The sequence below is a fragment of the Carcharodon carcharias genome, chromosome 14 (assembly GCF_017639515.1).
Source record: "Carcharodon carcharias isolate sCarCar2 chromosome 14, sCarCar2.pri, whole genome shotgun sequence".
Lineage (NCBI taxonomy): Eukaryota > Metazoa > Chordata > Chondrichthyes > Lamniformes > Lamnidae > Carcharodon > Carcharodon carcharias.
Window position 1 is genome coordinate 142,276,705 of NC_054480.1, and position 22,052 is coordinate 142,298,756.

The 22,052-nt window shown below is 41.2% G+C and overlaps 1 protein-coding gene across 6 annotated transcripts in view; it reads right to left on the reverse strand.

The window, feature by feature from the left end:
* The window catches only part of LOC121286884 (rho GTPase-activating protein 45-like), a 191,983-nt gene that overhangs the window by 21,517 nt on the left and 148,414 nt on the right, over positions 1-22,052 (reverse strand). For all 6 annotated transcript variants that reach the window (XM_041204097.1, XM_041204096.1, XM_041204101.1 and 3 more), the window contains 6 exons: positions 21,416-21,526; positions 18,340-18,420; positions 14,776-14,955; positions 9,579-9,716; positions 8,468-8,658; positions 2,154-2,317 (listed from right to left, as the gene is read on the reverse strand). In XM_041204097.1, coding sequence (XP_041060031.1) covers positions 2,154-2,317; positions 8,468-8,658; positions 9,579-9,716; positions 14,776-14,955; positions 18,340-18,420; positions 21,416-21,526 — 865 coding nt within the window. The remainder of the gene's footprint in view (positions 1-2,153; positions 2,318-8,467; positions 8,659-9,578; positions 9,717-14,775; positions 14,956-18,339; positions 18,421-21,415; positions 21,527-22,052) is intronic.

Sequence of the window (22,052 nt, forward strand, 5' to 3'; positions counted from 1 at the left end):
TAGGGATGGGAGGCTCGTAAAGTCCTCAGGAAATAAGTTGCGTTGAATGCCAGGAAGTATTTCACTTCAGAGTATCATCACCCACTGCAGCAGACTACTGAAACATATAGTATGCATCTGCTAGCCAAATTCCTGAGTGAAGAGGAAATTTCCAGTTATAGAAGACACGTTGTCAGTTAGCTGGGATGACCCTGAGTATTGAACTTTCATGGTCTTCCTGAGAGTTTTGCTTGTTTGCCTCAGGGAGTTGGAGAAGAATTTCTCAAGAGTTTTTCCTAAATTGGCCCTAAGTTTTTTTTTCAGAGAAGCTGAATATTGAAGGGGTGGGCAAATGTTGCACATGATTATGATGTTTCTTGATGAGTCTAAGGGTCTTTGCCCGTCCTGCTTTGCACAGGTTCATATGGAACAATTCCCTCTTCATTTCTACAGCACAAACTTCAATTGCATGAGAAATGTTTTGCATCTGATCTAGCTTTAGATTAATTCTTCAACCTATAGTCTCTTTCATTAATTACAGTTCTATACAAGATATTGTATTAGAATGTATTAATTAATAAGAAAGACCTGAAAAAAAAATGTAAAATATAATACATTCTGCATTATCTGAAAGATTGGTAGCATTGAGGGGGCCATCATTGAGAACTCATGAGGGACCCCACCCAAAATATAAATATTTCTTGTTCAGATCCCAAATAAACTGCTGTACTGTTCCAAAATTTCCCGTTTTTATTACACATTATTTTTCAAGTCCATTGGTTCAAGGAAAACTAAGCACTGGGGTGGCAATAGGCAAACAAGACAGTATATTTCATACTCAAGATGAGAAGTCCACAGTCATGTACAAAGATATTGACTAGTTTACTAATGGACTGATGGCTCATCACCCTGCCTGTATGTGGGCAATGCTTTGGATACTTTGCTACATCAAAGTTTTCCATGATCATCAGCTGCGTAGCATCTGACAGAAGGTTAATGCCAGGATATCTCAGAATTATAGGTCAACAATAGCCCTGTCATGTCACAACGTCAGTTTGATTGATGTCAATTCACAGAACTCCCATTTTTGCAGTGTGTGGAGACACTGATAGTTTTCCATTGCTTTCTATTTATATATACAATATAAATGAATTCTTTACACCAATGTTCCCTTATAGTAACTGCAACTTCAGCAAGATGACCTTTGAAGTTACTCTTTGGAATTTAAATGACATATAATGTGTTCTCTCTTCTGGTTACTTTCCCTTCTCAAACAGTAAGATATTAGCTGAACACTTTGAGAGGAATATCCTAGAACCTGACTATAGCATCAGATAAATTATTTATTTAATTGATACATTTCTATAATTAAAAACATCAAGGGATACGAGGATAGTGCAGGAAAATGGGGAGGTGGTGGCACTGTGGATATTGTCACTGGACTAGCCTTCCAGAGACCCAGGGTAATACTCGGGTTTGAATCCCACCACGGCTGACGGTGAAATATGAATCCAATAAAGATCTGGAATTAAAAGTCTGATGATGACCATTGTTGTAAAAACCCACCAGGTTCATTGGTGTCCTGTAATACTGAGCTGTCTTCTTAGCTCTTTTTCATTGGTGGTTTGCCATTGCCTTCCATTCGCAAGGACAGGGTGAGGGACAGGTTCCAAGTCCATCTCAGCCGCAATGGGAATTCAACCTGCGCTGTTGGCATTATTCTGAACCACATGCTAGCCATCTGGCTAACTGGCCCCCATCATAGTTAACATTGTAGTTAAACTAAAACTCCAACAGCTACCCCACATCATTAAGTTCAAAATATACTAAGCACAGTCAGTGACTGACACAAACAACTAAACTGCAGTGGGACTTTCTGTGAACTAAGAGAAAATGTTCCTTTCTGCTTTTTTTTTTCCCCCTGTAGAGTTATACTGTGAAATCTTGATTTGCGTTACTCTGTTAGAGAGGTCTTTCTATTCAACTAATAAAAATCTAATCCTACAATCAAACATGGACATAAACTACTAAACAATATTATTATTTTTGCAATCTGGATTGCTGACTTATGCTTAAACTGTAAGTGATGTGAAGGGTTAGCGTAGAACTTTAGTTGTAAACATTTCACCACAAATCAATATGACTGGACAATATAACCAAGTGTTAAGGTTTACCTCGTCTCTCGGTGATACCTCCACCTCGTGCTTCCTTCTGAGTCGACCCTCCCTCTGGACTGCCTGGCTCATCCATGGAGGACTGGGACTGCATCTCGTTTGCAGTATTAGAAGCAAACTCGTTCGCATTGAAGCTACCCTTACGAGCCCTTACATTGGGAGACCTGTAAAAGAGAAAAATCAGATTAAATAAAAATCAGACTTACTTTTAGATTTAAGGAGTGAAGTTTGACAGTAATTACAAAGGTATACTCTCAGCACTGCACTGTCTTGTCATCCTAGATTACATGCTTACATCTGTAATGGAATTTGAACCCAAACTACATATTGCTAAGCTATAGCTTCTGTCAATGCTACACGTCTATTCTTTTAAACATGTTTGAGATTCACCAGCATATATGTAATTTCAGTTCTGCTAGAGCTCCTTGATGCTGCAGTCAAATGCTGTCTTGATTTCAAGGGCCATTACTTTCACCTCACCTCTGGAATTCAGCTGTGTTATCTATGTTTGAACCAAGACTGTAATGAGGTCCAGAATCGAGTGGCCCTGGCAGAACCCAAACTGAGCATCGGTGAGTAAATTCCACTTGATAGCACTATTGACAACACCTTGCATCACTTTTCTAATGACTGAGAGTTTTCTGATAGAGCAATAATTAGCCAGATTGGATCTGTCCTGCTTTATGTGGATAGCACTTATCTGGCAATTTTCCACTTTGTTGGGTAGCTGCCAGTGTTGTAGCTGTATTGGAACAGCTTGGCCAGAGGTGCAACTAATTCTGGAATGCAAGTCTTTAGTAATACTGCTGGGATATTGTCAGGGCCCACTTCCTTTGCTATGTTCAGTGTGTTCATTCATTTCTTGATGTCATATGGAGCGAATTGAATTGGCTGAAGCCTGGCATCAGGGATGCTGGGAATCGTAGTACGAGGCTGAGATGGTTCATCCACTCAGCACTCCAAGCTGAAGATGGGTGCAAACAGCTTTGCCCTTTGCACTGATTCATTGCAACCCAACAAATATATACAGGGAACACCCTAAATTGCCATAAAACATAGCTCAACCTATGAAGTGAAATTGAAATATTTGTAGCAGTAAAAGGATGTATAGGTGCACCACTTGGTTACCAATGTAAGTCTTCACCTATTATCATCAAACTTGCTCTTCGTATCATAACCTACGCATTACAGCAGTCAACAATTTTATTGCAGAAATGCTTAATGCGCTCACACCAAATCCTTGTCTCTGATCAAATAAAATGATTTCAAACATGTCAATGCCTGCATTGGATTAATGGACAGAGGAATGTCATTCAAATGTATTAAGCACTTGCGTGCTTACAGTGCAGCCAGTTCTCAGCTATTCTTTAAATCATGCAAGTATTGGAATGTTGATAGACACATAAAATTAAGAGCAATGTATATGGAGTGTTTATTTTCACTATCTTTTACAGCTTAGAAAGTCAGCTAAGTGACAAAGTGTTACTAATTCACTTCCATTAAAGTCTGTCCTTCCCTATTTGAAAGGTAAAGAAGTTGCAAAAAAATGCTTAGGAATCTACAAATATTTAAATTTATTTCAAACTTGGCAAGACCTAACCCAGTCCAGCTTAGGCATTCTTTTGGTTATAAAGACTAGTTAAACCTGGAGAAGCCCTTCTCAAATCAACTGCAAGGAGGTGCATAGCAGCAAATAATTTCATTCGTTCATCTTCTAGATTTCTTCTTTCTCAGGGTTAGTGCTCACTTTTATTGAAGCAGCTGCAGTGGGATCATTAATGGGATGCTAACAGGATCCAAGCCAGTTGGTCAAGCAGAAGCCAAGGCACGGAGCTTTTCTTCACTGAGAGAGTTTACTGACTTGGGCAGTCTCACAGCTCTCCTCCCACTCAACCAGTGTCCCAGCTATCCCCTACGTGCGCAATTAAAACCCCACACCTGTTTCTCTTAACCCTAACAATCTAATTAACAAATCATAGCAATGTAATCTGACAGGACGTTAACAATAGAGAAGATTGAGAGGCTTACCATTCTCACAATGCTTTTGGGTCATAACACATTGTTAATAAGATTAGTGAAATCTTTGTGGTACAAAGTTGTTTTTTCTGTGTTTTCCTGACCTTGTGTTCATATAGTGTGTTCCGCCTGCATTGCTGCATATTCATAATACAGCATAAACTTAAGGTGTGTCAACTGTGGCTCAGTTGGTAGCACTCCCATCTGAGTCACAGGGTTGTGGGTTTGGGTTCCACTTCAGAGACCTGAGTGACATTCGGTGCAGTACTGAGGGAGTGCTGCACTACTACCAGTGCCACCTTTCATTTGAGACATTAAATTGTCCTTTCAGTTGGACAAGAAAATTTCCATGGTGCTACTTCATAGAAGAGCAAAGGAGCTCACTCCAGTGTCCTGCCCTATGTTCATCTTGGCTATGTACAAATTGGCTGCAGTGTTTCATGGGTGACATCAGTGACAATGCTTCGAAAGTGCTTCATTGTAAAGCAATTTGGGATATCCTGAGGTTGTGAAAGGCACTACATTAATGCAAGATTTTTCTTTCTTTCTTAATAATTAGGAAGTACGAAGTGACCAAGGCAGACATATGAAATAGTTCCATCCAAATGATACTGGACTTGGAAGGCAACGGAAACAGAAAAGGTAGATAAAAAGGAAAAGATAGAAATGCCCGAGATCTGTAGTGCATCAGCATCTGAAATGATGTAAAAACAGGTTCATGTTTTAGGTATAGATCTTTCATTGGGTCTAAACCCAAAACACAAACTATCTTTCTCCTTTCAGTTGCTGACACACTGGTTATGTGCCTGCATTATTTTCTCTGTAAAGCAGAAAGCATCTTGGGGGACACGATGGATATATTTCTGGAGAAGGGAGGGATTGATGGATAGAGTGGGAAGGCAGGGTTGGATCTCTGAGAAAGAGAGGGGTTGTAGGGTCCAACAGCCTTTACCTGTTCTGAAACATTCTTCTGTTCTTATCTAATACAGTAGCAAAAGTGATGCATGCTGCCAACTGAATAACTTTTCGTTTCACACTGCTGTTAGACTGTCCTGAAATAAGAAGTTTTGAGAATGGAAGAAGCATTTCTCCAAGGTTCACGACCTGTATTATTAATCCAACTGTTTATCTTTTTCCAGGACTTTGGAATGCTTGAGGACCTCATCCAGCAGTAGCATGGATTACCTCAAGCTCTCTTTTTAGCATCACATAGTTCAATGGTGCCAGCCTCTAGTAGGTAGTTAGAGTGGATTAGCTGAACAGCTGATAGGATGTCATTGAATAAACAGACATAAACAGAAGTGGAGCCTGACTTACTGGCACCTGTGATTGATAAGCTTTCATTTGGCCCATCTTCCTGGAAACTAGACTCGTGTTTAACAGGAATGGTTTTACAATTACACAGCTTTTGTGATTGTCTTAATCGTGCAAAAAGTCTTCAAGAGCAAGTTGCTGTATGGTGTCATTTTGGAATAATGAGTGGCTGCTTTAATGCTGGTGAGGTCCAGTTGAAATAAATGCAGTGTACAAACTTTGCCCAAAACTGACATTAATTTGTCAAATGGAGGCCTGTGTTTGCCTACATAACAACTGCACCCCAAAAGAATAATATATTTTATGGAACACCATTGGCCACATTTTCACAGATGCAGACCTTTATAAATGATGGGCAGAACCTGGATGCAGAAGTCCTGCCCCCATTTCTGATCCCATTTTGCTGGTAGGGGAAAGGAGCAGGGCATAAATCACACAGGAGGGAAGCTTTACCTCAGCAGGGCCATTTGACATTAGTGCTGAGTTCAATCAGACACCACTTTGGCTGTTCCAGGTGCGTTAATGCACAGTGTGGCAGTCATGAATTGGAGTAGATGTAAACGCCCTTGAAAGGTGGATAAAGTCTGTTTTAATGTCATAATCTGAAGTTTTTTAAAGCCCCCATTTTCAAAAGACAAAAAAAAAACAGGCTGAAGCTGTCAGCAAGAGTTAAAATAAACATCTGCTGGACTGCTTTGATTGACAGTCCATCTGGTGTAAGTCAGGAATAAAGATTACCACCTGTTTGTGCAGTTTCAATGGAGGTCTTTGTTGGCAGTCCCCAAGGGCTGTTATTATGTCATTATTAATCCTTAGCTGAATTTCAAAAGCTACAGTTATCTTGGCAAAAGTCTCTGAGTTCACAGTTTGATTGACAGTTTAAAGAAGCTAGATGCCTTTGATGTGTGGTGAAATAGAAGTTTTTTTTTTAATTAGGAAATTAACCACTTGAGATTTAAAAATATTTGAATGTGTTTAATGAATGGAATATTTTCACTATCGTGTTTATGAGTGAGCACTGCATTAGATTGTTAGAAGTTTTTTTCTTCATCTCCACATGGCTCCTGAGAGCTACCCATGGTAGATACTTGGTGAATGGTTATGGAGGTGAATGAGGGGCTATGAGGGGGCATGGGTGTGGGTGGGGGGATGAGTTGGCATGGGGGTATGAGGGGGCATATGGGGATCTTATGGGTGAGGGATAGAGGGCCTAACAGCTTCTAAAACAACTAGGATGAAGCTCCAGAGAACTGAGGTGGGCTTTCTAAATGCCGAGTCCGGAAATTTCCCAACTCGAGCTATCAACTTTGATATTGAACATCCAGCCCTAAGAGACATTCTTCAGCTAAGATAGCATTACTGAAATGCAGGACAATTTCCTTTTAAGTGAGCCTCAGCTCACCATACAGGATGAGAAGAGTCTTGGGAAAATTCTTCTTACATAAATGTTCTTGATCTACAAGGGAATATACACTTTATAATGTATATAATATTCATATTGTTATGAATGCAAGACTTGATAAAAGAATCATGTTTTAGAATGTTTCCTTTAATTTAAAATGAAATAGAATATTGTGAATAGAGGATGGTGAGATCATCTTAACTCTGCCTGGAGACAGGTCCATGCAATCTGGTTAACATTGGGAAAGAGGCCCTGGCCAAAACCTATGTAAGGAAAACTGTCTGTTTTCACATTTTGACACAAAAGAGGGACACCTGGTCTTCTGGACTCAGGCAGTCAGACCAAGAAACCCTGAGAGGAAGACTGAAACAGCTACTGCTGTGCAAAGTAGAGGAAAAAAAAGACTGTTTTTGTGTTAGCCACGGAACAGGATCCTGAACAGAACTGATTTTCTGTTCAAAGAGACAGGAGAGTTAAGGACTAAGGAGTCACCAGGGGACGTCTTGCTGCTGGAAATCAGTTTGGGGATACTCAGAAGACTGAGTGAAGGACACTGGAAGATTCACCCTGGCGTGGCAAGGAGAAGAAGGGAGTCTACTGAAAAACCAGGAGAAGTTATGCATTGAACGTTCAAGGCTACAAACCTGCTGGGAAAGTGGCGCTAAATACAAATGGGTCATAAAATATTTTCATTTGTGTTAATTAGTTTATGGGGGAAGTACCTTTTCTGTAGTTTGATGTATTAGTTGCCTATTAAGTAATGAAGTCTATGTTGATGTTAATTTGTTTATTACAGTAAAAGTCTTAAAACATGAAATTTTGTCATATGATTATTACTGCTGGTCGCTGGGAAATTCATATCTCATTTTAAAAGTTATTGGTCTCTACACGGAACGCAACAATAGTCACATATGTAGATCTGTAACATGTCACCCCATCAGGATATTGGTTGCGTTTCCTGCTATATTGTTTTTCTTTCCTTAAAACCCAGAGTGCTAACAGGGGATGGGGCTCGCTGCTCCTCCACCTCTTCTGTGATAAGGCAAATTCTCAGGAACAGATAAACAAGTGATCACAAGCTCACTTGGCCATCTCTGTCCTGGTGTCAATTTGAAACATGACTCAATATCACACTTTACTTGATGTAGCCTGCCATCAAATTGATGTTGAACTACAAGACTGAAGGCCCTCTATCATCTTCCCAGAGGCGACTGGGAATGGGCAAAGATGCCAGCCAAGCCAACGACAGCCACATCCTGAAAATGAATCAAAGAAAAAGAACGCGCGCACACACGCACACACGCACACACGCACGCACACACGCACACACGCACACACGCACACACGCACACACGCACACACGCACACACGCACACACGCACACACGCACGCACACACGCACACACGCACACACGCACACACGCACACACGCACACACGCACACACGCACACACGCACACACACACGCACACACGCACACACACACACACACACACACACACACACACACACACACACGTGCCTCCAGCTAAAATAGAAGCAACGAGGTAATGGGCCAAGAGCTAATAAAACAGGGACATACCACGCCATCTGAGGTGAATATGACTCAAAATCATAATGTGCTTCTGTTTCAGCCTCCATCTGGAGGTCTTTGACGTAAGATGCGTACTGCTGGCCTGGGTCATACAACTTGCTGCTCTCACACAGTGTCTGGAAATGCACTGGGAGTGGCGCTGTTTGCACGTGCATTCTCTGGTAGTAGGAGATGGTGGCCTGCAAGTTCCAACAAAGAGACTTAAATAAAATAAATTGACTTTGGATTTTATCTAAAAGAATTAGTATTAAGAATCAGAATACTTACTTGCAGACGGTTGCTGACATGTTATTTCTTATCAAGCCAATATGCACCCAGCAAACTAACACAAACAGCGATGTGATGACGACCAGAAAATCTGTTTTTTGTGATGTTGATTGAGGGATAAATATTGGCCAGGGAACTGGGGATAACTCCCCTGCTCTTCTTCGAAATAGTGCCATGCAATCTTTTATATCCACCTGAGCAGGCAGATGTGACCTCAGTTTAACATCTCATCTGAAAGACAGCACCTCCAACAGCGCAGTGCTCCCTCAGTTCTGCACTGGAGTGTCAGCCTTGATGGTTTTTTTGTTCAAACCCTGGAGTGGGACTTGAACCCAGGATCTTGTGATTCAGAGGTGAGTGTGCAACCAACTGAGCTGTAGCATGGAATAAGTGGCTAAGCTAATCACACCCCACCTCCCCCGCCACACTGTGTTGATATCTCTCACTTCCCAAAGATATTCCTGAAAATGTGTACCTGGTCTTGGCTGTCAACCACTTGACCTGGGTAAAATTTATATTTGGATGTATCCTCATTGATTCTCCTCAAGTCACTAGGAGGACCACTGACTGTAAGGTCATGAGGCAGCGAGTGACAAAGCAGACTGCACAGGAACTGCAGAAGTTGATGAATACGTGTGTGACGAGCCAGCTATTGCCAGGAGTTAAACCTTTGGCCATGGCAGTGTAAAGTGAATGTTCCAACCTGAGTGGTGAACGCTTACCAGCCCTCATCCTTCCTGTGAGTGTTTGCTGTCTCTCTAGTCTGGCTTCCTCTTTCAGCCCAAACAGAAATAAACAATATTAAAACTTAAGTGAGTGAAGGTGTACGCACTGATTTCAATGTCTGGTCACTCTGTTTGACGATTTCCTGGATTTGTCGTAGTACATTCACTTTCACATCTTCCAGCTCTTGTTTTTGTGTCTTGGCATCTGCAATGCATGTTCTGTAAGTTGCCTCAGCTTCATCAGCCTAAAGAATACAAGCATTATAAAATAACAATTTCAACAGGATCTGAAGTAATTAGGTATCAGAAACGTCAGAAAGCACTTCTTCACACCAAGAGTTGAACTTTCTCTGCCCAAAAGCTGTTGAGGTTAGGTCAATTGCAAGTTTTGAAACTGAGGTTGATAAGATTTTTGTTAAGCTAGTGTACTAGGGTTAAGGAACCAAGGCAGGTAGATGGAATTAAGATATAGATCATCCATGATTTAAATGAACAACAAAACAGTTCAAGTGGCTAAATGGCATCCTCCTGCTCCCATATGCTAGAACAAAACGTGATTCTTGCTGAAAACAAATACACGTTGATGCTTTTCATCTTGCACTCACCAGGAAACTTCGTGAGAATACCAATATTAGGGGGAAGCAACAATTTATGCTGTATGAGAAGAGAGTGCTGATTGGTAAGTAGACTCCGATTGGTAGAGGCATTGCCATGGAGAATGCATTAGTGATGGTGACTGACAGTTAACTGCCAAGCATCGTTTGAATTTAAACCAGGCAGCTTGACCCTGACAATTTCAAATAATTTCAAATTTCAAACAATACAAACCAAAAAGCTTCAACCTGTCTCTTTTTTCGGCAATACTCAAGGTCTGTACTACCAAAAGACTAAACATGATTTTGTTCACGAACCACTACTGATCTCATACTCAATTTTGTCAAGAAAAGGATAAAACCAAATTGTTATTGAAGAAAATGAGAAATTCTGAAATGAGTTGTGCTAAGAGCCCTGTCGATATAAATTATGACTTAGGAAGTTGTTTTTTGTATGTATTACATTTACCCATGGGTGTTGGGTGTAGTGTTAACTGAAGAAATTGCACAGTGTTCACTAGCCCACTGTTTGACTGAGCCTTGCACTTCCCCCAGAATTCTTCCTAAGTATCTGAAGAAGTAATAGTGAAACTTGTTAAAAGGCTAATTAAGGGTACCATGAATTAAAGGGACTCTGCAATAGAGTAGCAGGAACAGGACGGTAAACTGAAATAAATAAAAAGGGCATCTGAGAGAGCTCAGGCAAGCTAAGGGAGATACATAGAGGGACAAATAGCATTAAAAAAAAACTGAAACGAGAACAGAAAATGCTGGAATAACTCAGTAGGTCTAACTAACAGCATCTGTGGAGAGAAAAAAAAAGTTAACATTTCGAGTCCATATGATTCTTCTTCAGAGAAAAATACTCTACTGCTGGAAAATTCCAAAAGGCTAAACATGATTCTGTTCACCAACCACTACTGATCTCATGCTCAATTTTGTCAAGAAAAGGATAAAACCAAATAGTTTTTGAAGAAAATGAGAAATTACATGGTGCTGTAAACAATGACCCTGAAACTCGGTGGGGCTCCAGAAACTCCCCCACTGTAATTCCAACAAGGGACCAGTGGAATTACCAGGTAAGGGGGTAACTGACTAACTTTAGCCAGGCAACTCCTGCCAGAGCTATGGCAAAAAACAGGTAGCTTCATGTGAAATAGTTTAAAAGGGGCATTACACAATCCCATAACTATATTAACATTGTATTGTGAATAATTAGATATAAAAGTTTACAGGTTACTAACAAGATGCCAGAATGTAATGAACCCAGTCAATTGACATTCAATCCATTGATATCAAAGTACAAAATTAGTTTAACTTTTCAAGAAGATTTTCAAATTATAGGACAAAAGGTCTGCAGTTTTTAACATTAAAAGGAGACTTCCTTCAGTAGATACCGGTGTTGGCTGTTACCTCTTGCAGTAGCAGCTGTTAGAGTAAAGAATCTTTCAGTATCGCAATGTAAGGTATGCATGAGAAATATGAGAAATGTGTTGCTCCACTGCTTTTGAATGTGATCTATGGAATCTTACATTGATCTTCAATGAGGCAATTGTATCTTATGAAGTATTTAAGATTTCAAGGAATATGCAGCACAGAAACAGGCTATTTGGCCCAGCCAGTCTGTTATGGAACTAATGCCTCACTTGAGCTTCTTCTCATTCTTCCTTATCTAATTCTGAAGTTTCCTCTGTCACACCTCATCTAATTCTATCTGCACAACTCTGTTAGGAGAAATTTCCAATGGGTGGTCTTTTTTGGCTTGTGGTGTGTGTACCAAATTCCTGGCAGCGTGACCCTAAGGCAGACATTAAGCTATTTACTTCAAAGACTCACAAACAAAAAGGTTTCCCCCATTAGGTTTTAGGCCTTCAATAAAAATTTTATAACAGCCAGTGAATGACCAAAAACACACAGGATTATAGGGAAAAAGCAAAGTACAACTGTGATCTCTTATTCTCTACAGTCAATTTAAATACAGCGACAATTGAGTGTTGTCTCTTTATCATGCTTACGATGCAAAATAATTGTTTCAAAGTTTGAGTTCTCAATGTAAATGCATTCACGTGTATTTTATGTATCTATTCCACTTATGTACATTCACGCATATATCCTAAGAAGGCATTACATATGCAAAGATCTTGCTCATATATTTTGTGTGACACCACTGTATATTATGGTATAAATTCACACCTATGTGAACATTTAATTCATAGTCATACGGGTGTACAGAATTACATCGTGGGCAGCATTTTCCGGTCGGCGAGCGGGGGCGGGGCCCGTTCGCGACACGTAAAATGACGCAGGGTAACGGCGGGCATGCGCCATTTAGATTTTCAGCTCGGTGGGCGCGCGGCCGAGTTGGCTGTGTGCCCGCCGACCTGTCAACAGCCTGTTAAGGCCATTAGAAAAGTAATTTGGTGGGGGGTGGGGGGGCAGGCGGAAGAGCCCAGGCAGCCTCCTGAAAAAGCATGAAACCTCGTCCACGGGCGGGATGGGGTTTCACGGGGGGGACTTAAAATGCTTGGAAAAATTTTTTAAATAAAAGTAATGGGGTATGTCCCAGCTCATGTGACAGTGTCACAGGAGGGGACATGTCAGGGAAATTTTTTCTTAGCTTTAATAAATTTTTTAAAAGTTCAACCCATCTCCTTGAGGCAGCACTTAGCCCGCACAGGGAGATCTGTGCGCTCTTCCATGCGCATGCATGAAAGAGCACACAGACCTGCTCAGGGAATCCCCCATTTGAAACAGGTTAAAATCTCTGCTCAGTTAGAGAACAAAGGAATAAGATGTGGCTGCTAGACATAATCATTAAGTGCACAGGTTTCCATCTGAAACAGGATGACCTATTGAAGCAGTTCTGCAATATTAACATGCCATTAGAAGCTTGCAAAATCACTGATTCTTCATCTTGATTTTGTGCTAGTGGCAGTGTAATATTCCACAGTGTTTCTGCATTTGTCATCTCACTGATGGAACAGTGCAACCTATTTCCAGTAGCACCAGATCATCTTGAATTCAAGACAAGTGCATGCATGTTGTAAATCACTTTGACTTGTTTACAGTTGTCTGTTTTCTGTTCAACGAGATAAGGGTTTTTATCTGGTTTGTGGACGGAATGATCTCAGGATTTTTATCTGTGCATTTTAAATACCATCTTCACTGTCCTGGTGCCTTTCAGATCCTGGCCACTTCAAGATGATTCTGTAATTTGACAAGTAAAATCTTTTTAAATGATAAATCAAAATTAATGTCCATGGAGATATATTTTCCTCTCCCTTGTATAGGCAATATCGGCCAATTCTTTCCTTTTGCTAAAAAATAAATCAATGCAAATAAATCCAGTACTTTGCTGCAATAATCCTCTGAAACAGATTAAAATTGATTTTGCCATTTTCTCACAAAAGTACATGATTGAGCTCAACCTCCTTCCATTACAGTAGTCCCACCACACATCGACAATCGAAACAATCTCATTCAACTAGAGAGCCAGGGATACGCCTGTCCACATACCCTGTACAATTTGAACCTGAACTCAAATAGTCACCTTAAGCAACTGGAGAAATTAAATTTTTGATTTTGTATATCACAGCTGTCTCATTGAGTAAGCCCATTTTCACACAAACATGCTCCCAGATTACTTTGTTCAGGATAGGATATGAGCAGCTGTCAAAGACACTGTGACTGACAGGACAGACTTTGATCTTCCCAAATATTATTGCATACATTAGGAAGTGCAGGATGCCATATTGTGATTAATATGTTACTTCTGAGGCACAAGCTTTTGAGATAACCTTTCGATAGTGTAGCGTTACAGCTAGGTGTACTAATGCAATCAAATAAGGAAGAGAAGGAAGCTTTCCTTGTGTCCTAGCCAACATTTCTCTTTCAACTAACTTTCAGGAAAACCAACCAAATAGTTACCGTCTGTGGGAGCTTGCTGTGCCTAAATTGGCTACCATGTTTTCCTACAAAACATCAATGGCTATTCTTTGAAAGTTAACTCATCAGTTGCGAATAAAAGCAAAACACTGAAGATGCAGGAGATCTGAAATAAAAAGAAGTGCTGGAAAAACTCAGCAGGTCTGGCAGCATCTGTGGAGGGGGGAAAACAGAGTTAAGGTTTTGAGTCCAATATGACTCTTCTTTGGAACTCATCAGTTGTGAAATTCTTTGGAGCATTATGTGGATCTGGAGGATGTTAAATAAATGCAAGTAAAGTTCTGCAAATAAGTTACCTATCAACCTGAAAGCAGCTGTGGAATAGTGAGCTGCACCCGAGTGTCTCAAACTATTGCTGAAAGGAAGGGTCATTTTTTGTCGAAGCTTTTCATCTCGCACTCATTTGGACAATCAGAGTCCACTTGCCAACCAATCAGCACTCCCTTCCCATACAGTACAAATTGTTGTTCCCTTTACATTTGGCATTCTTGCAAATTGATGAATGCAAGATGAAAAACTTTGACAAAACAATATCTTTTCTTTCAGCAATACTCAACTTCTGTACTACCAAACGACTATAAGAGCCTAAAAGATTAGCAGAGGGGTGTGAAAGGGTGCATAGAAAGGCCCAGGGGCTATTTTTAAGAAAATAATTAGATTAACAGAGAAGTCCAGTTTTAAAACATTATAACATATTTAAACATGGGAGCAAGTGCATATAAATGCTCTTAGAGCCAATACTGGGGCATTTGCCCTGTTCACTCACCTTATTGCGTGCATCCTCCTCCGTTCTCCTCTTCTTGTCCAGAGTTTTGCTGGTGTTGCTGCTGCTTGTGCTCTGCTGGTCCTCTTCTGCTTTCACCGTCAGGTACTTGGCCTTCTCATGCTCCTCAGAACGTTGCATGTAAGCCTGCTTTGCCTTTTTAAGGTTTGTCTCAGCCTCTTGCTGTGAGGTGATAACAGAAAGTCAGATTGGTTTACTGGACAGAGGCCAGATATTGTTGGTCCAGGTCAGAATAGGTCAGATGAAACTCATGATATTTTACCAAAATTGTCGAGGCATTTGTTACTACTACTGAACAGCAAAATGTGCGCATTAAAACAGCATGTTTGCCCAGTGAGATGAAATTAAGCGAGGAGATAAAATTTTCTATGGTTCTATAATTCACTGCCAAAGTTGGTGGTTGAGGCTGAAATGCTCAACTCATTTAAAAGGGACCTGGATCTGCATCTGAAATTCTGTAACCTGCAAGGCTACGGACCAGGTGCTGGAAAGTGGGATTAAAATGACTGGCTAAGTTTCTTTTTTCTCTTTTTGGCCGGTGCAGAGATGATGGGCTGAAAGGCCTCTTCCTGCACTGTAACTTTTCTATGGTTCTAAAGATGGCTTCACATTGACCTAAGTACCTTAACTTGAGCACCTTGACTGTATTGTGGATCTTTGAGACACATGATTTTGGTTTTTTTTAAATCCTTCCAACAGCTGCTTTCAAAGGAGAAACAGGCACCCAACATTTTCTTGCTACATGATAGATTTTAACGCGAGTTTGCATTTCTTTCAAAGGAGGCTGACCTTTGTATAAACTCACACGCAAATGAGCAAAAATAAGGCAAAATCAATTGAAATAAATCTTATCAAAGGACTTTCCCTTTAAAGTCAGGATTTAACTTCAAGAGGTTATCATTCGGCTGCAGATTGATATTGTGGAATTCCTTACGCTTCCTTTGATATGAGCAACAATCACAATGTGACATCAAAAACTGTAACTTGTTTTTCTCATTTATTTTTTAACTCATGGGATCCAGCAGACCAACTCTTTTGTTGCAAATTCACTCCCTGATTATTTTTGAAGTTTTACACCATTTTTTCAGTCAAACTCCCCTTCCAGTCCCAACTGTGGCTCCTGCACCTCTTGCTCAATAACACAAATTACTCCCCCCTCTTGGCTCTCCCATTGATTGACAGATAGTTCTCGATCTGACTCAATCAGATCAGGAATACCACTGGTTAAATTCATGCTGATCTCAGCTAGGAGGGTGGTAATGGTGCCTAAATTGGTCGCCACCTTCCAAGGATCAGGAAGGGAAGACTATCCAGGCTTTCCACTCCTGGTCACTATTCCAACGATATCTCTGTTGGCGTGTGCACAATAGGCTTGGCTAAGATGTACCCCGCATTTATTTAGCCTGCAGGCGTTCCTCATCAACACTCCCATGCTACAATGACCACTTGGGTAATGGAGGGCAATAGTTGCTGGTGAAACCATATTGCAGCAAGAGAGTGCCTTCAGCAGTGGGGAGCCACAGAGCGAGAGCAAAAGGAAGCTGCCTGACTGTATATGAAGAATTGTTTGGGGGACATTATGGTCTAGTTTTGCAAACCACTGCCCAGTGTACAAGCTCGGCTTTGCTTTTCCAAATTTCAGAAAAGAGCGCGGAGTTGCAGCTTGATCAAGATCCCGACTGTAAAATGGTGGCTCATGTTGTGAAGTGTAGATACTTTCAGCTTGGGTCATTGCAAGTGCAGGCTCATCTGCCAGCAGCCTAAGTATTTCCTGTGCACTTCCTCTGTCTACAGCACAGTTTCATAAGGAACCCATTTCCTGCAGTTGTTTTATCTGATACCTACTGTTAGTGTAGCTGATCAGCAGAGGAAAATGGCAGCTTCAAAGCTCCACTGTTCCCTCTCTGGTTGCTGATGGTCAATTTTAAACGATGAAAGCCTTCACTACATGTCGCCTTTGTTTCTCTTTTTAATAACTATTTTGAAACATAAGCTCATACAACATATTTTCTCTCTTGAACTTCCCTCTAGTGGTGAAGTTTATATTGCTGTTGGAGCAACAGTGCTGAGGTAGGTGCTGGTACACCCACCTCTTACAGTAGGCCTGATGCTTCTAGGGCCTAGTGGGTTAAATTATAAGAATAAGCTTGTCTCCTATTTCCTTCAGTACAGGAGGTTGAGGGATGAGGTGTTTGGAACGTTAAAGTGATGACAGAATAGATAGGGAAAAATTATTTCCGAGGGAAATGAGAAAGAATGGCCATTGAGTCTTAAAATTTGTGGGCTAGGCTATTCTGGGGGGAAATCATGCAGGAAGCACTCTTTCACACAGACCCGGAGACTGGGACAATTGGAGATTTTTGAGACTGAAATTGGTGAGTAACAGGTATCGAGGGATATGGAACAAAAGTAGGTCATTGGAGTTGAAGCACCAATTAGCCATCTAACTGAACTCCGGAACAGACTTGAGAGATTGAATGGCCCACGCCGGCTTCTATATGTCTAACTCAAATACTTTACAGCACAACTGCTGAAATCTGAGGACCCATTGCTAAAATTGACATCAGAGCTATATCCCTTTAAGAAGAATTAGCTAGAATTAGGGTTTCCCTGGTGGCTCATCAAGTTTATCCAGTGAATAACCAGGCGGTTCAGACTAAGAAAGATCCGGGTTTGCTTCCTGGTGATCTTACGTGGTAGGTCACTGCAGTTGGCCTCAGTACCCCTGAGTTTCTGAAGAAAGAAAATATCATTCAGGCTTTCCATTTCTCTATGTTCAGACCTGCTGAGTTTTTTCCAGGTATTTTTGTTTTTGTTTTTGTTTTGGATTTCCAGCATCCGCAGTTTTTTGCTTTTATCTTAGTGAGCCAACATGAAGCCTGAGTGAGGGTGGAACCTTACTTGACTTTCAGATTTCTTTTAGAAATACAGCCTGCCAACTTTCATTATCAAGGGTCACACAATGAATAACAGTTTCTGGGACAAGTTACAGAAGTATAATTAGCTCTTCATGGCTTTATTGTGGCAAACAGCCAGAGAGAAGGGGGAAGGGAGAACACTAACATTGGGAAAATAACCTAACTACAAAGTAAAATATAATAAGGGGAGAATCAAACTAATATAAAACTGAAAATTATTTTGCAAGTCAGTGTCCACATTGTATTTCTATTATTGAGCAGGATCCAAACCTTCACAGACAGGAAATGGGTCAATTAGTAACTTGTTGATTTACAGCATTTTAAAAAAAAATCTAAATGAAATGTATTTGAGATTGAACCATCGTGAAGTACACTGAAGACACAGGAAATTTTTACATGTGACGTCCAATTCAGGAAACCAACAATGGATGAGGTGGATTCAGTTATCACTGGATTTCCTCCAGCCTCTAAAGCATAATATCTGTGATGAGTGGGATGAAACTAGTGGACTGTAAAAGGGCTAGAGCGACAGGGAGAGAGATCCCCTCCACTTAAAATGTACAATTATATTTCATCACTGAGGAAATTTTGAAACACTAGTCATCCAGTACACAGTAGTTTCTCGTACCAGTTTTCTCTGCGCTCGGTGCCACTGTTCCTTAATTTCTTTCCTGCGCTTTTCATGATCCAGTCTTCTTCCAGTTAATGGCTGTGTTAGAGAAAACAATTGCACAAAATCAGTAGGAATAGCACTTGCACACACTGTGTCTGGGTCAAAATTCTGGAGCTCCATCCCAAAGAGCACCGTGGGTGTACCTACACCACATGAGCTGCAGCGGTTCAAGGCGGCAGCTCACCAACACCTTCTCAAGGGCAGTTAGGGAAGGGCAATAAATGCTGGGCCCAGCCAGCGCAGCCCACGTCCCATGAATGAATAATTTTTAAAAAACGCTGTCAGTGGAAAGTTATCAGGCTGATTGCCAGTCAGGGTCAAAGTGGAAACCCAAGGGATCTGGAAATCAAATGAATAGAAAGTGAGGGCGAGACACAGAGGTGCCGGGATTCTGCCTCGTTTCTTCTGTCCCGTCACTTCCTGGTGGGCGGAGATCACAGATGGAAAACAGAAGTTGGGTCAGTGCAGCTGGAATCCCTGGTTGGGGATGGTCCCAGCAGTCATAGGACTGGCTCAGGGACAAGGGGGAGGCAACACAATTGCGGATAAGGGACTGCAGGGGCCTGGTGCAGGAAAGGCCTCCTATTCCTCCACAAGGAAAACTTTGAAAAAAAATAAGGATCCCTGAGCCCCTTCAGTCTTCTGCTGGGTCGGCTGCTCCTTGGCTCCTGGCGTTAGTGGTGAAGCCAAAACTAGGTGACAAATGCAGGGGTAAGGCAGGGTTCTGAATGGCGCCATTAGACTATTGTATCTGAACGAGACTCTTGCCTGTGCAAAACACAACTATTAAGGAGGTGTGTGGCACAAGGCAGGCAATGTGTTGCACACTTCTATGATGTGTACCCCATTCTCATCAGGTACGAGGGGTATTGCTTTTGTTGACTTTTGGGTTTGGTCTGAACTGACTGATCCAAAAATCATTAGTTCATTCCTGATAGGAAAATTATGAAATACACCCATAGGTGGGGACAAATTAAATAACTCTTTTAGAATGCGCGTACAAACTTAATGAGTTTCAAGCACCAGTAATGATTAGAAGCTGTGTCACAGACAGCTGAATATTTGGAACAGAGAAAGCAACTAACTGCTAAGCCAACTAGCAGAAAGACCCTTCAAAAAGAGTTAGATAACTACTTGTCTAAAATGCAGATTGAGGGGCTATTGTGCTAAGCATTGACATGACTGATCAAATATTACAAAATATTCCATAACTCTTAACGCAAATAAGCCTACGACATTTGGCGAAAGGCTCCTTCTGGCCCATGTGTTGGATCCAGAACCTGAGAAGCTGAAGTACAGATTTGTGGCAAGTTAGGAAATGGCTGTGATGACAGAAACCAATCACTGAGCAATCTGAAGCCTTATCACAGGCATGGTCTCTTTGCAAAAACCCCTCACCGAGCAAGCTGGATTAAGCAGCTTGTGAAGAGTAAGCCTGTTTTATAATACTGGATTTGGATATCTAGAGCATTAATTATGCTGACACATCATCAACTGTTTTTCCACACATTTCCCCATCAAAAGCTGATGAGGAAACATTCAAATGTGGAGTGACAGCTGCTGCAAATTGTTTCCTGGAAACATAGTATGAAAACATGTACTAATTTGTCCAGGATCCAACAATTATCGTAATGGGGTCACAGAGGAATAAGTAACTGCTTCTCAAACTCTGAACCACCCATAGGTGGAACCACTGTTTGACATTCCATGACATTCCCCCATTCTTCTAACACCTTTTCCACATCCCCTTTCCCAGCCACTCCTTTCTCACACCATTTCCCCCTCCTTACCTCTCTCCATCACCCCACCTCTCATCTCACTCCTCTCCGCTGTTTTTTTGCTTCCCACCTACTACCTCCTTCCTTCTCTATTATATACATAGGATTACATAGCATATATGGCACAGAAACAAGCCCTTTGGCTCAACCAGTTTTTGCTGGTGTTTATGCTTCAACTTGAGCGTCCTCCTATCTTTTCTCATCTAAATCTACCAACATAAACATCTATCCCCTTTTGCCTCAAATGCTTGTCTAGTTTCCCCTTAAAGGCATCTGAACTATTTGTTTCAACCTGCGGTAGCATTCTTACCTCTCTTTGGGTGAACAAATTTCTTCCAAATTCCCTATTGGATTTCTCGGTGACAATCTTACATCGATGGCCTCAATTTACACTCTTTCCCACAAGTGGAAATGTTCTCTCTTTATCCACTCTACCAACACCTTTCATAATTTTAAAGACCTCTATTAGATCACGCCTCAGCTTTCTTTTTTCAAGAAAGAAGAGACCCAGCCTGTCAATCATTTCCTGATTTTTATACACATGCATTTCTGGTGTCATCGTTGCAAACCTTCCTACTCCCTCTCCAGTGCTTCTATATCCTGCTTATAACATGGTGACTGGAAGTGCACGCAGACCTCTAAGTGTAACCAAGGCGTGATACAGGTTTAGCATAGCTTCCCTACTTTTCAATTCTATCCTGTCCTGCTAGCAACAAAAGCTGGTGCTTGCTTTGCTTTTGTTTCATGGCCTTTCCAACCTCAGTACAGCTTTTAGTGATTGATGTATTGCTGCTCCGATATCCCTTTGTTCCTGTACCCCACCTAGACTTGCACCTTCCAATAAGTGACCTCCCTATCAAAATGTACTATCTCACATTTGTCTGTGTTGAATTTCATTTGCCAATTATTTGCCTCCTCTGCACGTTTATTAATGTCCTGCTGTGATTGGTTGCAGACCTCTTCACTATTGACTTCCTTCCCCCTGTTCTTTCAGGTCACTCTGCACCCTTTCGTCCTGCTTGACCTGAATGGTGCACTTGGTCTTAATTCCTTGTGTGTGATGCTGCAGGATTTGGACTAGTATAAAATAAATGTTAACTTTACATGTTTATAACAGCCCAATATGAAATATGTGAAATTTTTAAAAATGTAAATAGGCTTTAATTTCCTCTAAGAACACCAGTTATTTGACCGTGATGTAATAATGGATCTATTCTAATTTGTGGGCTCTGGTCCTAACTGTATCTTGTTACCTGGAAGAAGGTTTGGTTCTGGAGGACGTTGACTCCTTGTATCGTGCTTTGTCCAAATTCCAGGTCCTGTTCCAAAGCCAGTGAGTAGATTGACAGGAAGGGCACATGATACTAAAGAGACACAATAAAAAGGTATAAACGTTGAAATAGAAGTCACTCAAGAGGGAAACACTGAGTGAAGCATGATGCTGTGATGAGGGACTGCAAAAGCTTGGCAGGAAAGGCCTCCTATTCCTCCACAAGGAAAACTTTGAAAAAAAATAAGGACCCCTAAGCCCCCTCTGTCTGCTGCTCCTTGGCTCCTAGCATTTGTGGTAAAGCCAAAACTAGGTGGCGAATGCCGACATAAGGCAGGGTTCTGAATGGCGCGATTAGACTATCGTATCTGAACGAGACTCTCACCTGTCCAAAACACACCTACTCCTTTCTCCACGTACTTATCAAGCTTCCCCTAAAATACACTTTTTTTACACTGTGTCTCCCGCCAATGCAAGATGGCTGCCGATAAGCGCCTGCACATGGGCACTTGTCCACGCATGTGTAGAAAACAAATATTGCGCAAAAACCCAACTTTTCAATTTTTTAAGCCCTTTTTAAAAACATGGTAAAAGAACACACTTGAAGAAAACAAGAGCCC